The sequence below is a fragment of the Oryza sativa genome, chromosome 12 (genome assembly GCF_034140825.1).
Source record: "Oryza sativa Japonica Group chromosome 12, ASM3414082v1".
Lineage (NCBI taxonomy): Eukaryota > Viridiplantae > Streptophyta > Magnoliopsida > Poales > Poaceae > Oryza > Oryza sativa.
Window position 1 is genome coordinate 17874286 of NC_089046.1, and position 17278 is coordinate 17891563.

The window sequence follows — 17278 nt, forward strand, 5'->3', positions numbered from 1 at the left end:
TTTTTTATGACCAAGTTTGTACAACAATTTTCTCTCAAACAACCAAACCTGGAAGACCATTTTAAATCTGCACATTCACAAAACTAAAGCCGAATCTCAGTCTCAAGTTTCGGCACCATATTTTCCATCAAATAAAGAAATAAATACTCTAGCCACCATATCTACAACACACAACAACCCAATATAACCCATTATAACCTTACACAATTCCACACGTTTTAAGATTTGCATAACTCATTACTTTTAACTTATGCCAAAGAGGTGATCCATGGAAACACAACTTGCAACTACACATATTCCCCTATGTTCAACCCACCCATTTTCTTTCTTTTCTTTTTGTTTCTTCCTCACCATGCCAAAAGAAATCACTCCCTAATCTCTCTAATGTCCTTAGAGGCATTGCCTCAATTAATCATCTGTCATGGTGTGGTGGGCGCTTCCTTGCGTCGCAGAGCAAATAAGTTTATGGATCCATCAAGCAACTTATAAATACATGGAATTTACAAGAGATGGTTTAATTTCTTCAAAAATGCAAAAAAGTTCACCACATCTTAAATATCTTACTGTTCCTCACACAAATAGATGAATCACTATTTCTCCACGATAGTATATACCACATCGGTTATGACCAACTTTATACAACAATTTTCTCTCAAACAACCAAACCTTAAAGAACAATTCAATTCTATACATTCACAAAACTCAAGCTGAATCCCAGCCCCAAGTTTCGGCACCACATTTTCTCTTAGATAAAAACAATATAAACACTCCAGCCGCCGCATATACAACACACAACAAACTAATATAACCCACTACAACCATCCACAATTCCACATGTTTTGAGATTCACAGAACTCATTAGAGCAGGTACAATAAGCTGACTCAGCGGGCTCTAAAACAGTGCCACATCATCATTTTCCTATGTGGATGGGAGAGAAAGGATGAGAGAGAATGAAGCGAGCGACTAAATTATCGCAGGGCGCTAGCGCTTCTCTCCACGCCGTATCGCTCGTGAGCAGTCGACCCTAGCGCTAAACAACGCGGTTTGTGGGGCCCGCACATCCTCAGCCCGATCCCGTGCGGCGCGCGATCCCCTCCCCCCCTCCCCACCGTGCGCGAATCCATTTCCATCGTCCGTGCGTAATCGTCGTCCGTTCGTCAGCGAAAAACTCGCCCGGTGAAAAACTCTCACGCCACACCGTTCAACAAAATCCGGCTAGGAAATATACTCCTTCCTCGTGAGCTCTTCTTGCCCACGAAACACTAGTGCTTTGTATGTAGTAATTTTTATACAACAGATAACTTGATTGGTATGATCTGTGAAATGATGTTGGTGTTTGGTGAACAAAGTTCATCTAACAACACAAATAGCTACAAGGATACAATTTACTACTGATCACATACATAGATATGTGTATATTATAATTAATTATTTGATTATGAGATACAGCTAGCTAATGGACAATCTATTGTACTAGTAGTTGGCTTTAGTTATGGGCTATTAGCCAGTAGCGGGCTATACTATTAGCCTTGCTCTTATACTTAACTTATGCCAAAGAGATACACAACAACTTGCTTGTACACACTCCCCCAAGTTCAACCCACCCTTTTTGTTTTTCTTTCTTTCCTTTTCTTTTTCGTTTCTTCCTCACCGTGCCAAAGATGAAAAAAATCACTCCAAATCGCCGTAGAAGGCAGCGCCACAATTAAAACCATCCAACCATCCATGGTGCCGTGGTGGTCGCTGCCTTGCGCCGCAGAGCAACGCGACAGCGCAAGTGACAGTGACACAGCGTCGTCTCAGCTCAGCTCGGCTCCCGAGCTTGAGTCTTCCTCACGCCACTGCTCCCCCCTCCCCGCCCCGCGTCGAACACCTTCCTCCTCCCGCTATAAATCCCTCTCGTCTCCCTCCTCCACCTCTCCCCCCGCCTCTACTCCCCGCACACCCGCGACAAGCTCAGCTCGGCTAGGCCAAGACGGTGGCGAGCGGCGGCGATCTGGTGCTCTGCTTGGGTTGAGTTCTTGATTTTGCCGAGGTGTATCGATGGAGACGACGGCGGCGAAGAAGCTGCCGCCGGGGTTCAGGTTCAGGCCCACCGACGAGGAGCTTGTGGTGCACTACCTCCGCCGCCGCGCGCTCGGCTCCCCTCTCCCGCCCGCCGTCGACATCCCCGATGTCCGCCTCCTCGCGCATGACCCCTCCGACCTGCTTCCTCCAGGTGAGTCATGAGCCAGCTCGCCGCCGTCGCGCGGCGTCGTCGGAGTGTGGCCGGCCGGCGCTGACGAGGTCCCGTGCGTGCAGGGTGGAGTGAGCAGGAGAGGTACTTCTTCACGTGCAAGGAGGCCAAGTATGTCAAGGGGCGCCGCGCCAACCGCGCCACGGGCGCCGGGTACTGGAAGGCGACGGGGAAGGAGAAGCCGGTGGCGGTGTCCGTGGCGGCGGCGCCGAGGAGCCAGGCCGCCGCCGTCGTCGTCGGCATGAAGCGCTCCCTCGTGTTCTACCGCGGGAAGCCGCCGACCGGCAAGAAGACGGACTGGGTCATGCACGAGTACCGCCTCGCCGGCGCCGGCCTCGCCCCGTGCCGCCGCGCCGCCACCGCCGACCACCCGGCGCGCCCCGCCGAGGGCTGGGTGCTCTGCCGCGTGTTCCGGAAGAAAGGCTCCGCGGCCGCGTCGACAGCCAGCCCCACCGCCGACGCCGACGACGACGACGCCACCACGGAGCGCGCCGACGACGCCGCGGCGGGCGTCCGGTTCATCGACTTCTTCGCCCGCGCCGACGCGCGGCGGCGCCGCGCGGCGTCGCCGGTGTCGTCGAGCTGCGTGACGGATGCGTCGGCGGAGCATTGCAGGGAGCAGGAGACGACGAGCCGGAACGGCGGCGCCGCCGCCGGCGACGCCTCCGACTAAGCTAGGCAAGGCAAGCCTTGCAAGATTGTAGCAAGAAAGAGGCAGGGTTAAGCTTTGTTTGTAAGTTTGCTTAACGAAATCGCCCCCAAAAAAAAAATGCAGGAGGACAAGACAGAGAGTAGCTCAAGAGTGTTCAGTGTAGCTCAAGATCTGTTAAAACTAATGTATCTGATTTTTAATCTGCTGTTTTTTGTTTTGTGTTTTATTTCACAGTGCCACACGCACCCGCGGTGCTCGTCCCAAATTCGGTGAGCTCAATCGCAAATTCGCATTAAATTGGATTAGATTTTTTTTTTACAAAATTCAGTTTGACTTAAGTTGGTCCCAAGCAAATGTGTAAATTGTGATTTGTGGGAGATTCAGTTTGACACGTCCTAGGTTTTTTAATTCTAAGAATCAATTTCACATGTCCTAAATTTTTATCATATTCATAAACCCCGCGCATTATCAAAAGAGTTGATAATCTCGTATTCTTTGTTCGAATTTTTTAAAAGATAACTATCTTGATTTCATATAAATTTCTATAAGATCATTGAACATGTTGCGAGAGCCGGCCGAAAATGGCAAATTTGCGATGGGAAGCTAAAGGGAATCTTCTGATCTTCTCCCATTTTTCTCAATTGCTTTGGATTGATTACAACCAATTGGGTCAGTCTTCTCCCTTTCTCTCTCAATCTCCCATCCAACACGGTCGTCTGACTAGATTAATCACTAGGGATATGCCACCAAACCGGATGCAATAGGGGCATCAGCATGCATGATTAATTCACAATGCCACCACTTATGACAATGGAGATTAATAATAAATCAATTAATTAACTGGTGGGTCCACTTCCATCTCACACAAAACAAAAAGGTAAAAAAGGTTGGAATGTTGGGCAAGGAAGAACCGAAGAATTGAAGACGATGGATGGAGATGGAGAAACAAATGAAGGAAAGCAGGAGGCAACATCCTCCCATCGCCTACTTGTTACCCTATCAGCCATAACAAAAAATTTAAATTTTAAAATTGATTTTCCGTAAACAAAAGTTTAAATTTTAAAATTGATTTTGAGGGGTATTTTTTCATCGTGATTTATTTTCCAGCATTTTCTAGATACGGTTATAAAAGTTTTGCTCTCAATAAATTATTTCCGATTATTTAATCTATTTTTCCAGTGCTTTTCAGCCGTACGGAGATCAAACGATCAGCTTAATTTACTTTGAAGTTGATGGTGCATATGCAGCAGAATTGTTGGTGGTGAAATGAAATGGAAATGAAACGAGAACTAACTACTAGCTACTAGTAGCTAGGGCAACTTGGTGGTAGAGTATGGGTCAGCTTAGCTTGGAGGACTAGGAGACTCTGACGAGTAAGAAGCGTCCATTTCTAATAAGATATAGATTGATTTTCGTTAGCATGTATTTTACTATGTAAAAGGAGTGAGTAGTGCGCATTTCTAATTAAGATACACATTTTAAAATGTTGATTTCTGTTAACACAAATTTCGGTCCGTTTTAAAACAATATGTTTCATACGAAAACTTGCTATACATAAGTTAATCTAAAAATATCAAATAAATTTATTTTTCAAGCGTTGCGCTAAAACATTTTGATTTTGTTTTACGTGATTTAACTTTATGTTTAATTTTATTAGAAACAAACATCAATCGTGTGAGGGATGGTGGTCAAGCGTGTGATGGGAGGGAGGGCCCCTGATCGAGGAGCTCGTCCCGGTCGGGAATATTTTGCACGGATTTTGTGTTGACCGCGAGGAGAGGAGGGAGGTCGATCAATCAGGGAAGCAAAGCAATCACATGTTGCACGGAACGTGTGCGAGGTGGTGGTGGCCCCAATGGATGGGATGGGATTGGGTTGGGTGGAGAGGTAGAAGAAGACGAGGGGGAAGATGCCGCCGTGTTGCTTTGCATGCCGTGGTTGGTTAATTGCTTGGATTATGATTATAGGTTAATTAGCCTCCAACGCAATTACCACACTGTAACCCGCTATATACTCCCTTCTTTTTTAAATAAATGATGCATTTAACTTTTCAAACGACCATTCGCCTCATTAAAAAAATTTATGCAAATGCATGAGATATAGATCGTGCTTAAAATATGATAAAAAAATTACAACAAAATTAATAATAATTATATAAAATTTTTTAAATAGACGAAATGAGGTAATATTTGTGTTGGGTTCGAGGTGACTGGTGTGAGTTGCAAGAGATTAATCTTTTTGGGGACTTTAAAGAAAGATTCATGCTAAAATTTGTGATTTTGGGCCATTTTACGACCCAAAAAAATTACTTCCTTCGGTCATACATATTTTACGTTCAGGATATGATTCAATTGAACTTTTAAAATTCCGGCTATCCATAATTTTTGGACTGAATTTTGAAAGTTTAATTGAATCTCGTTGTAACTGTCAAATATTTATGACCATATAGCATATTTTTTCTGCTTAGGGCATGTACAACAGTGTTTATTAGTGGTCTCTCTATTATCATGCAAGTAAAGTAAATTTGATAGTATAGAAGAAAGAGAAAGGAGGAAAGAGAAATATGGTTGTTATGCAGGTCTACGGTTCAGAGTCGACTCTTAGCATTTATTAATGGTAGAGACCATATTGTCTTCAACTGTTGTATGACGTTAGTCTCTCTAGATAGCGTAGAGCTCATACCCGTCTCTAACTTTGTGCATGGCCTTAAGATGACAAATAATTTTACTTAGAAAGAGAAGTATATTTGGATGAGGGACGAATCAACGGAGGAAAATTAGCCATGCGACCTGCGCTTCCAACGAAGTAAACATAAATCCACACTCGACCATCACTGACAAAACTTAATTTAAAACTTAGTTTTAAATTTGATTTTGTGGTTTGTTTATCGTATTTTAATTTCCAGCCAAAGCTTTTAAACCGTGAATAATAAAATATAAATGTCTTACTATAAATTAAATTGTTGTTTGTTAAATATACGTCGTTTTAAATAGTGGGCTTAGACATTTAGCGGTTAGGCTTCTCAAACAATTATAGCGATAGCTATGGCGTTCTAAATAGAATTATAACAACTAAATTATATATAAAAGCAAATAGTTAAAATCTTTCTTAAATAGGTATAATCAGAAATAGTGGCATATCTATAGCCGGAGATTTAAAATCATGGTTTACCTGCGGGCCAAACAATTAAACTTGCATGACGGCTTAGATATAATGTTTCATGAGCGCCGTTATAACGTGCTGCGTGCTTAAAGTTACTATTCCGTACACATTCTTTTGTGAGGAAAGAATCACACATGGGCCTAAAATACTATTCCCACAGTCCCATCTTAGGGCTCCTTTGAATCACAGGGTAAAAAAACGGAGGAATAGGAAAAACACGTGATTCTGACAGGAATTGAAGTGTAAAACAGAGGATTGCAAAACACAGGAAAAACACAGGAATGATCGTTTGATTGGAGCGTAGGAAAAACACAGGATTCGGATGAGAGATATAGACTCAAAGGAAATTTTCTAAGAGGTTGGAGCTCTTGCTAAATTTACTCTAAAATCCACATGTAATGTGCCATTCTATAGGAATTTCATAGGATTTGGAAAGCTTCAATCCTTTGAATCAAAGGGCCAAATAGAAAAATTTCCTATAGTATTTGAATCCTATAAAATTCCTATATAAATCATTTGATTCAAAGGGGCCCTTAAACGCAACAATGAGTTTACATGTTCATGTTCAGCTTTAATGATCTGTCTTATTTGAATTTTTTTTATTAGTATTTTTTTATTATTAGATGATAAAATATGAATGATAATTCATGTGTGACTTATGTTTTTTTATTTTTTTTTAAAAAAATTAAATTAGGCGGACGATTAAAGTTGTACGCGAAACTTTATGGCTGCGCTTAAAATGAGATATGAATAACTTCACTATGACTTGTGATTCTTGTGCGCATAGGTGTACATGGGGACAAGAACCACACATTCTTTTGCGAGGAAAGAATCACATTAGTCATAGCAAGTACGTCCTACAGTCCTTGGGAGGTACAATGCCATCCCAAATGTGATTCTTTGAAGATGCTTAATTTCTGACAGACCAGTGCGACATTGTGTTGCGTTCGTGGGCACTCCTTTTACACGATTTTACACGGAAGCACAGACCTTATTATTATTATTATTATTATTATTATTATTATTATTATTATTATTATTATTATTATTATTATTATTATTATTATTATTATTATTATTATTATTATTATTATTATTAACTGTATTTCCACAAAGTAGAAAATTTAAATATATATTTACTATTAATTCCCTCGCTTTCTTTAATAACGGACAAGTACTATTCATTTTCACGCTTTGACCACTTGTCTTTTTTTTTTTGCAAAATATATATTTGCAAATACAAAAAAAATACAACATATTGTTAAAGGGTATATCATCCTTATATAAGCATGAAACTTTTAATAATTATAGTCTAATTATTTAACAACAAATATTAGCCAAAGTTGAAACAAATAAAATTTAATAATATTAATTATTTGAAAACCAAGGAAGGCTGTGTTTAGATCTAAACATTGGATCCAAACTTCCAACTTTTTCCATCACATCAACCTTTCATACACACACAACTTTTCAGTCATATCATCTCCAATTTCAACCAAAATCTAAACTTTGCGCTGAACTAAACACAACCAAACTAAACACAGCCGAAGTACTTTACACACCTGAACACTTCTACAATCATGTCGAGGATATCATCCCGGTGCCAAATAATTAATTAGTGGTTAAAATTGTAACAATAAAAAATCAATATTAACTAGGAGAACACTTTACATGAACACTTCTACAGTATGTTTGGGATTCCGTCTATTTTATGCAGCGTACATGTAGCAGTTATGGAAGAACAAATCGGAGGTTGGAATTAAGCTCACGAAATCTCCCGACCCCAACCACTGTACGAAATACAAATAGTGAAGAAGCACATGACACAGGGCATATTGTCATGTTGCATGGCATGGCAGTTAATTTCAGGTTAGCCTGCCGTGCATGACAAGCAATTAGCAAAAGCAAAGGGTTGCATCACATCACAGGCTAGGGCACATTTGCAACATTGCATGCAATTATAATTAATTAATTAATTTCCCTGTCAAAGACTCAAAGTGATCTCACGTACACACACCACCTGTGGCCCCCATATCACAAACAGAGGCGCACAGCAACCAGTTTGAAAAACTAATCACAAAAAGGCAGGCAACTTGACTATGGCTGTGTTTGAGGAGAGGAGATAGGGGAGATTGAAAAGATACGTAAAACGAGGTGAGTCATTAGCACATGATTAATTGACTATTAACTATTTTAAATTTTAAAAATGGATTAATATAATTTTTTAAAGCAACTTTCCTATAGAAATTTTTTGAAAAAAAACACACCGTTTAATAGTTTAGGAAGCGTGTGCGCAGAAAACGAAACAAACTCACTCACAATCACCCAGATCACTCATGAAAGAATACAGCCTATAATTATTTTGCTAACATGGCAAGCCCATTAATCACATGAACCAATTAATATGGTCTGAAATTAAACTAAAAGAAAGCAACGCAAAAGGACAGTATAGTACTAGTGGTACTGATAAGTTGGCAATAATTAGCAGCCTTGCATGCATACGCTTGCCTGCCGTGTCAGACAAATTAAGCATGCACCGGCCGCAGAATATATAGGAAGGTGTTACATGCACACCACCAAATCCATCCCGAATTTCCTCCAAATTTAATTCCCGTTTCAACCAAACCAAACCAATCAAATCAAGCCATAGCTAGCTAGCTGCATGCATATGCGACAGTGTGGCTTCCACTCCTCCCGAAGCTTTTGCCGTCATCCCAATAGCGAAAAGGTCTCTCTGTCTCACAATCTATATATTACTCCACGAAAGATTTCATTTCTAGCTTATGCAGCTGCACAAGCACACTGCTGGGAAAATCATTTTTCTAGACGAAAAACTTACTACCTTTTTTCCAGGCAGACAAAAACTTCGCCACCACCGGTCCTGCAACATAGAATGTCGAGCTCTGTGGCCATCCACTTAGGAATATCTATCTTCTCAGACGGACCGCTTAAGGTTCCGTCTGGAAAAATATATTTTTCTAGGCAGCACCTTAGTACTATGCATGCAGGTGTAGTGCCGGAGCAAGGCCAGAACAAATCTAATTATCATGAAAATTCTATTTATTTTCAATTTAAATAATAATATGAAAAATTCCACTTCATATTCATTGGGCCCAGACCCATGCTGGGGTCCCGAAGCGGTGGCTCCACCATTTGTCCAAGTGCATAGTTAGAGACAAAATCTTTTTGGTATCGGTACATAGCAATTTATATGTTTATTTTGTTTGTCTCGGTATATATGAATAAATATATAGGTTCTATGTGTGTAATGGAAGTGAATATATATAATATGTATACAGAGATAGATATGCATATATATATATATACTTATATAAAAATATATGGTGTTTTTGTCAAAGCACCGCGGCGCACGTTACCGCGAGAAGGGAGAAAGGTCGCGAAAAGGCTGACAGCAACGTGTCGTTTTGGTGGAACGTTGACGAGCAAAGTTGAAATTCATATCATTAAAATGCTCAAAGAAAAAGGAAGCCCAGGGTGCGTGTGTGTAAAAGGTGCCCCTTTTTCTGATATTGCGTTTTGCGACACTCAATCGATCGAGCATCTAGCTAGCTACAGATGATTATAGGTCTAATTTAATTAATCTGTATTTGTTTTCAAACTAGCTAGCTTGCAAGATTGATTCTCCGTGGTACGACCGGCCGAGTTTCGAAATGGAATCAAGCTTAATTCTATCTGGATTTCATCTAGACGGTCGTCCCCATTTGCGATTTGGCCCATGCGTTTGTTTAACTCTGATGCTGAAAACACTTCAGAACTATTTCTGTTTCGCAAAGGCCGCTTGACTACCTCTGTTCGTTTTAGGGTATGTTTGGTTGAAGGGCAAGGTTGGATGGGATATGTCCATCCATGTTTTTAAGGATGAGGATATACAAGTTTTGTGTTTGGTTGTATGGATGGGATGAGCCAACTTTTTGTTTGGTTGACAGGATGAGGATGCATCGGATGAGATTAATTAACTAATTATAATATCTTAATTGGCATAATATTACTTAGTTATACACTTACAGGTTGGAATTAACACTTGTTGACACTAATCTTGCCATGCTAACTACTAATTAATAGCAAAACATGCTAATACCGTTAATCATACTCTAATAAACTCACTAATCAAGCACTAATCAGCGTCCTATAGAAGGTGGATGGCTTCATCCGGCCAAAAGAACCGGATCCCTTCATCCAGCATATTGAGAGAATATTCCTTATTCTGGGCCGCCATATCCACCCCGTCCTCCAACCAAACACCCCAAAAAATCAGGCGGCCATCTCCCATCCAGTCCCATCCACCCAACCAAACACACCCTTAATTTACTTGACTAGCTAGTAAAATGTCCTTTTTAATATAACATGAGAGATTCGTAAAATTATGGATTGGTTACGAAGATGATTGATCATAAAACATTGGATGCGGTGGTTAAGTTTCGTGTACTGACATATTGCGCTTGATGATAGGGGAATAACTAACTATTTGCCACTCTTACAAGTGATTGTAAAAAATCTGTCATTGGACCCACATGCCATAGACACATGAAGGCCCATATGTCATAGACAGCGAGTGGTAAATCCTTAATTGATTTATCTTAAAAGTGACAAATAGTTAAATGTCCCGATGATAGGAGGGGATAGAAGGAGAATGACTTCGTTTTTAAGATAGTAGAGATATTCTATTTTTATTTTCTATGTCTTCCCACCTGATCGAATTTTACTCCGTCCATGTGTTTTGTTTGACGTTCGTTAGTTCAAAATATTATGTGTGACGTTCGTTAGTTTAAAATATTAAGGGATGGAGGTAGTACTTGTATAGAACTATTTGTAAAATGCATTCTTTTGATGACAAAATTATATATGTAAGAATTTATAACCTCAAATCCAATGTCTCATTTTGCATAACACCTCTCTAGATATATAAATAAATTTTGTATGTTAGCAGCCAAACTTGTTCTACAACAGTAAGTAAGGAATAACTGAGGTGGAATCAGATATACACATGAAAAATTCCTTGTTTTTAGTGTGAAGAACATGGCCGACAAACCCACAAAGATTGATCACAATAAACTTGTATTTTACTACCATGCATACACAACCAACAGTGTGGCTGACTGAGGCATACCACTATCTCCTAATTAATTTAAACGGAGTTGATAAAAAAAGAAGAAGAGATCATATAGTACGAAACACTAACAACCTCCCTAATCTCTTTACAAATCACGCCCCTGTTAAACAAAGAGCCCAATCAAACCGATAAATACTGAATGATATATATTCTATATCGAGCTAGGCCCGGCAGTGTACATGTGTGCATGGCCCACGGCCGACGACGCAGCAAAACAGCACATGAACCAACCAACCAAAATCATCGAGCTAGGTTACTTGCAGCAAATGGCAAGTGATTCTGTCCATACATACACGCACACACACACACTTCACATACTCCTTAATTATTCATCCACATCCCCCAACATGTACCCACATCACTTAATGACACATGCATATGCATATTAAATTAAATTAACATCAAAATTAAGATCGAGCTAAGAGATCGAAAACGATGGAAGGACGCCGCCGCTGCAGCTAGCCGTAGCCGACCAGGTCGATCGATCGATCGGCGTCAGTTGCTTGCGATGTTGGAGCAGTTATAGCGAGCTCGATCGAGGCGGCGACGAGCAAATCGCCGTCGTGATCGAGCTGAATAATAATAAAACCGTGGCAGGTCGGTCGGCCGGCCAGTCGGGCCAGACATGTGGCTGGCTGATTGGCCGGCCGGCCGATGATGGGAAAGAAGATTGTTCGTTCGCTCGCTCGTTCTTTCGTTCGTTTGTACGATGTCGTCGGTAGCTTGGTTGCTTAGAGGGTCAGCTCACGACACCGGCCGGGAGACGGGTCGCCGGTCGCGTACGCAACCGGGAGGTGATGGCGATCGAGAGGAAGAAGAAGATGATGATGATAGGGGTAGCTAGCTACTAGAGCTAGATGCCTTAGATAGAGTTATTTTTGTGTGTGTGTGATTTGTTTTGGGGCGGCGACCGGGGGCTGAAAAATTCAACGAAAGCGAAGCTGTCTCCGGCCCCCGGCCGGCATGGCACGGCCTGGGGTTGGGTTGCCCCGTTTTGACCGTCTCATCTGGGGGTGTCGTTGTCCGTCGTCGTCGTCGTCGTCGTCACCGGATCGAAGGAAGGGAACAAATATAATCGAACGGGAATAGGAAATTTTGAAGCTTGTTGAAACGAGTGACACGCTTGATCGAGTTAGCCAGGAACAGTTTGTTTCCTTTTAATTCCCCAGTGCTTGCTGACAGTTGTATACATTTAATAGTCTCATATCACTAGCTAGTATATATACAAAATGAATAAAAGATGTATACCGCCAAATCAAATCACTTGTGGTTCCTGTAGAAGCATCATCACTGCACCGTCTAATTAAACCGATGTTAATTGCTGCTAGTTCTCGATCAATAAAGGTCGGCAGCGAGATACACATTACTGCTAGTTTTTATTCTGAACCAGCAAAAGATACATCAAGGACCATATTAAATTGGTTGACCGGTTGAACCGTCAACTCATTAAGGGCTTAATTTCCCCACTCCTCTCACCCATAGTACCCTGTTCCCCCTCAGTCACCGCCACTGCCACTGCAGGCTCACCCTCCTTTGGCACAGTACACTACTACGAAAATCAATTTTTATACGGTCAAAACCTATTTTTGTTTGCGGTTGAACCGTCCGATGTTCGAAAGTATCTGCGAAAATTGCTATTTTTCCATGTAGGCGCACTCGCATACGCATGCGGGTGCTTATGCCGTCTATCTATAAAAATAAAAATCTGAAAAAAAAATAAAAATGCCCCCAAAAAAATCAAAACTCGAAACCCTAGCTCATACGCCAGCGAAGAATGTGCATGGGTTTTTTGCCGGCAACGTGGTTGCCAAAATCCGCCACCAATTGTCGACATCGTCGTCGCTGAGTCCCCGCAGCTCATCGCCGTCGCCCCTCCCTACGCCTCCACTGCCCCTCTGCAACCTGCAGATTCGCACGAGGGAGGGCAACCGCTATCAGAGGAGAGTGGAGGAGGGCCCACCGTTGTCGCCGTCGACATGCACCTCCCCCTTCGAGCTCCTCCCGCCTAGTCCGCTGTCGCTCCCGCCGTGGACTGTCGGAGCCATACGTCGTAGGAAGAGAGGAGAGGAGATGAGAAGAGAGGAGAGGATAAGGGAGGAGTGGGGAGAGAGTGAGGAGTGGAGAGAGGAAATTTGATATTTTAGGGTGGTGGTGAGCTGGTGGTAGGTACGCCGTTTGTAAAAATAGGCTCATTTTTTCATGCGGGTATGTTAAGAGACCCACCTATGAAAATTAATTTTTGCTTGTGGATCGTCTCTTAAGAAGCCGTATCCTAAAATGCATGTTGATTTTTGCAAGCGCAACCAGTTACGGTTTGCCTACAAACTATTGGGACAAGCATGTGAGCGATGGAGGCTGGCATGCAGGGCCAGATCCAGATATGATCATAGGCGATGGCAACAATGGGAGGACAGCAAGGGGGGTTGTTAGCGCATACGATGGGTGTACCGAGCTATGGCGCGGACATAGTTGATGAGGAATTGAGGAGGGAATCAACGATGAAGAACGTACATGTACATGGGTGTGTTGCTCATTAATGGTGTTTAATCATCAGTACCTATTTCTCTTTGTTGATTTTAAAACCGGGAGAGATGCCAGTTTGAAATTGGAGAGAGATAATTTCTCTAGTAATACCAACATGTATCCTAATAAGGATCTATAATTAATCGAGAATCGCAGGAGTACTGTGCCAAACGGTCCCTAGAATAATCCCATGATGCAGGGAGGACACATCACAGTAGGGTGGAACCAAACCGAATTAACCAACCATGATATGCATGATCACACACATGCATTGACCAATCAGATGATCATCGTACCCTCCACGAACCTACGACGTCGGCACGCAACGCAACGGGAGGGGGCCGTGTCTCCATGCATCGATGGATGGATGGGTGGATGTTTGCTACACTCTCACGTACGCAGTCGCAGCGGTAGTCGCCGTCCCCGTCTCCAGCCTCCCGACGACGGACGGAAGCAGCTGTTGTGCCTAGCTACTGCGTGCGTGCGCGGGGACGGCACGGCACGTTGGGGTTTTTTTTTTTTCTTTTTGTCGCGTCGCGTTTGTTGCGTTCGACCGTACGAGAATATGTGCCCCCATTGAGGCCGGGGTCCCCTCCCCAGTCCGTCTCGTCCTTCCCATATCCGATCGAGTTGCGTTGCGTACCAGGAGTATGCAGTGTCACCTCCCGCGCCGCACCATCGGTTTACCTAATACTCTCTCCGTCACTAAATATTTGACGCCGTTGATTTTTTTTTTTAATACGTTTGACCGTTAGTCTTATTCAGTGAAATATGTAAAACTATATGTATACATAAAAGTATATTTAACAATGAATCAAATGATAGGAAAAGAATTAATAATTACTTAATTTTTTTAATAAGGCGAATGGTCAAACATGTTTAAAAAAGTCAAATGGTGTCAAATATTTACGGTCAGAGGGAGTAAGTCAAAGCAAAAGTCTAAAATTTAAATTTTAAAGTTTATTTTAAGAAACTTTTGACGTCATTCTTTTTAGCGTTGGCTTCTAAATCGTCACGAATAACTGTATAAGAGTTTTAACTATAAATTAATTTTTATTTCCTAATAAATCGCTTTGATTTCTTAGGGATTATATGGGTAACCAATGAGACTTCGGCCCATAGGTCCGGGGGGTTGAAAACTTGAAACCAGGGAAGAATTAATAGAGAATCTGTCTGTCGATGGATCTCCATGGAGTGTCAAACCTAAAATACACATACGACTTGTAGTGCCATGCTGCAAGAGGGGGGAAGCGTTTTGTTTCTAATGAGTTATCGAGTTGTGTACGCTAGCGACACTGAGCGATCACGGAGATCGCATCCCATCCTGGGCTGTTGTTTATGTTTGTTTTCTTCCTAACAAATTGATGGACGAATTAATGGGCTGTTTTAATTTCATCTGCTTGTCACTTTTGTCAGCGCACTCAAGTGGCCTTGGTTTAAAGGAAGATGGAAATGAAGATGTAGTTAATTAAAAAAAAGATACTAGCTATTACTCCACACAAAATAAATTAAATTTCGATTACTATATGAATTTAGAGAATAGATTTATTTGTTATTTTAAAGTAACTTAATATATATAATTTTTGTAAACAAAATGCATTGTTTGACAGTTCTATTATATTTTTTAAACAAAATGCATCGTTTAACAATTCTATTATAAATCAAGTTAAAATTTGTATGTTAATCAGAAAAGGACAATACCTAGCTCGCTGCTCAACACAAGTTGTAACAGGTGTAGCGTTGTAGTGGAAGATTCAGATACTCGTCGGCTCTCGGCAGATACAGTATATATGTGGGTTATTATCTTTCTATAATTTCTTGTTTTCTTCAATTTCGAGTTGATTTGAGTTTTTTGGGTCAAAATTGGTCATCATTCAAACGCACACACAGAAAGGAAATGAAGAAATTACAGTGGTTAAAAAAAATAATCTACCCAGAGGAGTGACCAATAACAAACCATTGTCCAGTGGATCAATTAGGTCGTTTCCGTAAAGGTGACACCATTTTTGACCATTTATGTTTTACTCATATCTAATATTTGAATTTCCTAGTCATATATAAAATTTGATTTTTTTTTTCTAATTTTGCCATCATGTTGCAGTCGGAACTCGGAACTATATACTTAACATTGATAAATATGAAAATTCACGATGGTCCAAGAATTGTCTCCGTAAAAATGATACTCCCTCCGGTTCTATAATTCGATGTTTTGGAGGTTAAAGTTAAACTTGTGTAACTTTAACTATCAATAACTTTAAAAGTATTTAGTTTAAAAGAACAAGAAAACCATATATGAATTTGTCTTTCAAATTTCTATAATAAAAATAAACATATATTTATATATTGTATATATTATAACAGAAAAATAAGGGTAAAGACATATTTTGAAAACCGTGTCACTGTCCAAAACGTGAAGAAATATGAAACCGGAGGAGTATAGTTTACATCCCTATTACCGGCGAGAGGATATAAATTCAAACTTTAATCTACAACACTTTTGTGCAACAACTAGATGGTTACCAATTGGTACAAATTCAACATTTTAGACTTGAACTTCTATCCAAATCTAATAACCGGACAGTGGTAGTATTCAGAACCCTGTCTCCACGCCACAAAGTCATTTTGGCCAATCCCTAGCGATTTTCCCAAGTGGCATGACAACTCTCTTTCCGTTATCTCAACGTATAGTCACTTCACAGACAGTACATGCCCTATCAACCTCACGTATAGGAAAGTTGCTTTAAAGAAAATCATAGTTATCTATTATTTAACTTTATTTTAGCTAATGCTTACTCCCTCCATCCCATAAAGAATACATTTTTCAGCTTTTTATATAACGTTTGACTATACGTCTTATTTTAAAAAAAATATGATTAGTATTTTTATTGTTATTAGATGATAAAATATGAATAGTATTTTATGCGTGACTATTTTTTAAATTTTTTCATAAATTTTTTAAATAAATAAGACGGATGGTCAAATGATTGACATAGAAACTTAAAAATGCGTTCAATGTGGGACGGAGGGAGTAATTAATCACGCGTTACTGGATCGCTTCTTTTGTGAACGGAAAGGTGAAGTTCCCAACCTTAACCTTATGTACGGTAAACAAAGTCAGAAAAAACCACAACAATCCATCAATAACACATGCTTGCAAGCCTCTGTTTTATCTGCTGCCGGCGCCGGCCCTTGCCTCTTCTTGGTTCCTCCTGCCGACCCAACCACAGGTGAAAAAGGTCACACGCAGGACAGATATTTCTGTTGCGTGTTAAGCTCACATCAAAACACATATGTTTAATGCAGATGCAGATGCTGGCACATGGGAGAGGAGCAGATTACATGGCAAAAACATCACAACGGACAAGAGCTGTCCGTGATGGCAACAGGTTACTCCTCCTCCTCGTCTCATGTCTTTAACCAAACTTGCAAGCTTGGGAAATGGTGACCCTCTGACGTCAACGACATAATGGGGGGTGCATTGCATTTTTTTTCAAGTTTCCACATTATTGCAATGCTGAATAGAATTCTAGAATAGAGGCATCTGCATAACAGTAGATGTGAGTACACTGATCT

The 17278-nt window shown here is 41.0% G+C and overlaps 1 protein-coding gene across 1 annotated transcript; it reads left to right on the forward strand.

Annotated features, from left to right (window-relative positions):
• Positions 1–1736: 1736 nt before the first annotated feature.
• Positions 1737–3091, forward strand: LOC4352203 (NAC domain-containing protein 83). Its single transcript, XM_015762817.3, has 2 exons — positions 1737–2219; positions 2303–3091. Exons 1-2 carry the CDS (start codon positions 2045–2047, stop codon positions 2908–2910), a joined length of 783 nt encoding a protein of 260 aa, XP_015618303.1. The 5' UTR covers positions 1737–2044; the 3' UTR covers positions 2911–3091.
• The last annotated feature ends 14187 nt before the right edge of the window (positions 3092–17278 follow it).

What these genes read in the sequence shown, in the direction of transcription:
- LOC4352203 (XM_015762817.3), top strand. Translation starts at nt 2,045, where the DNA reads ATGGAGACGACGGCGGCGAAGAAGCTGCCGCCGGGGTTCAGGTTCAGG. An exon ending in CTCCGACCTGCTTCCTCCAG is followed by an intron (nt 2,220 to 2,302) that starts GTGAGTCATGAG and finishes CCGTGCGTGCAG; the next exon opens with GGTGGAGTGAGCAGGAGAGG.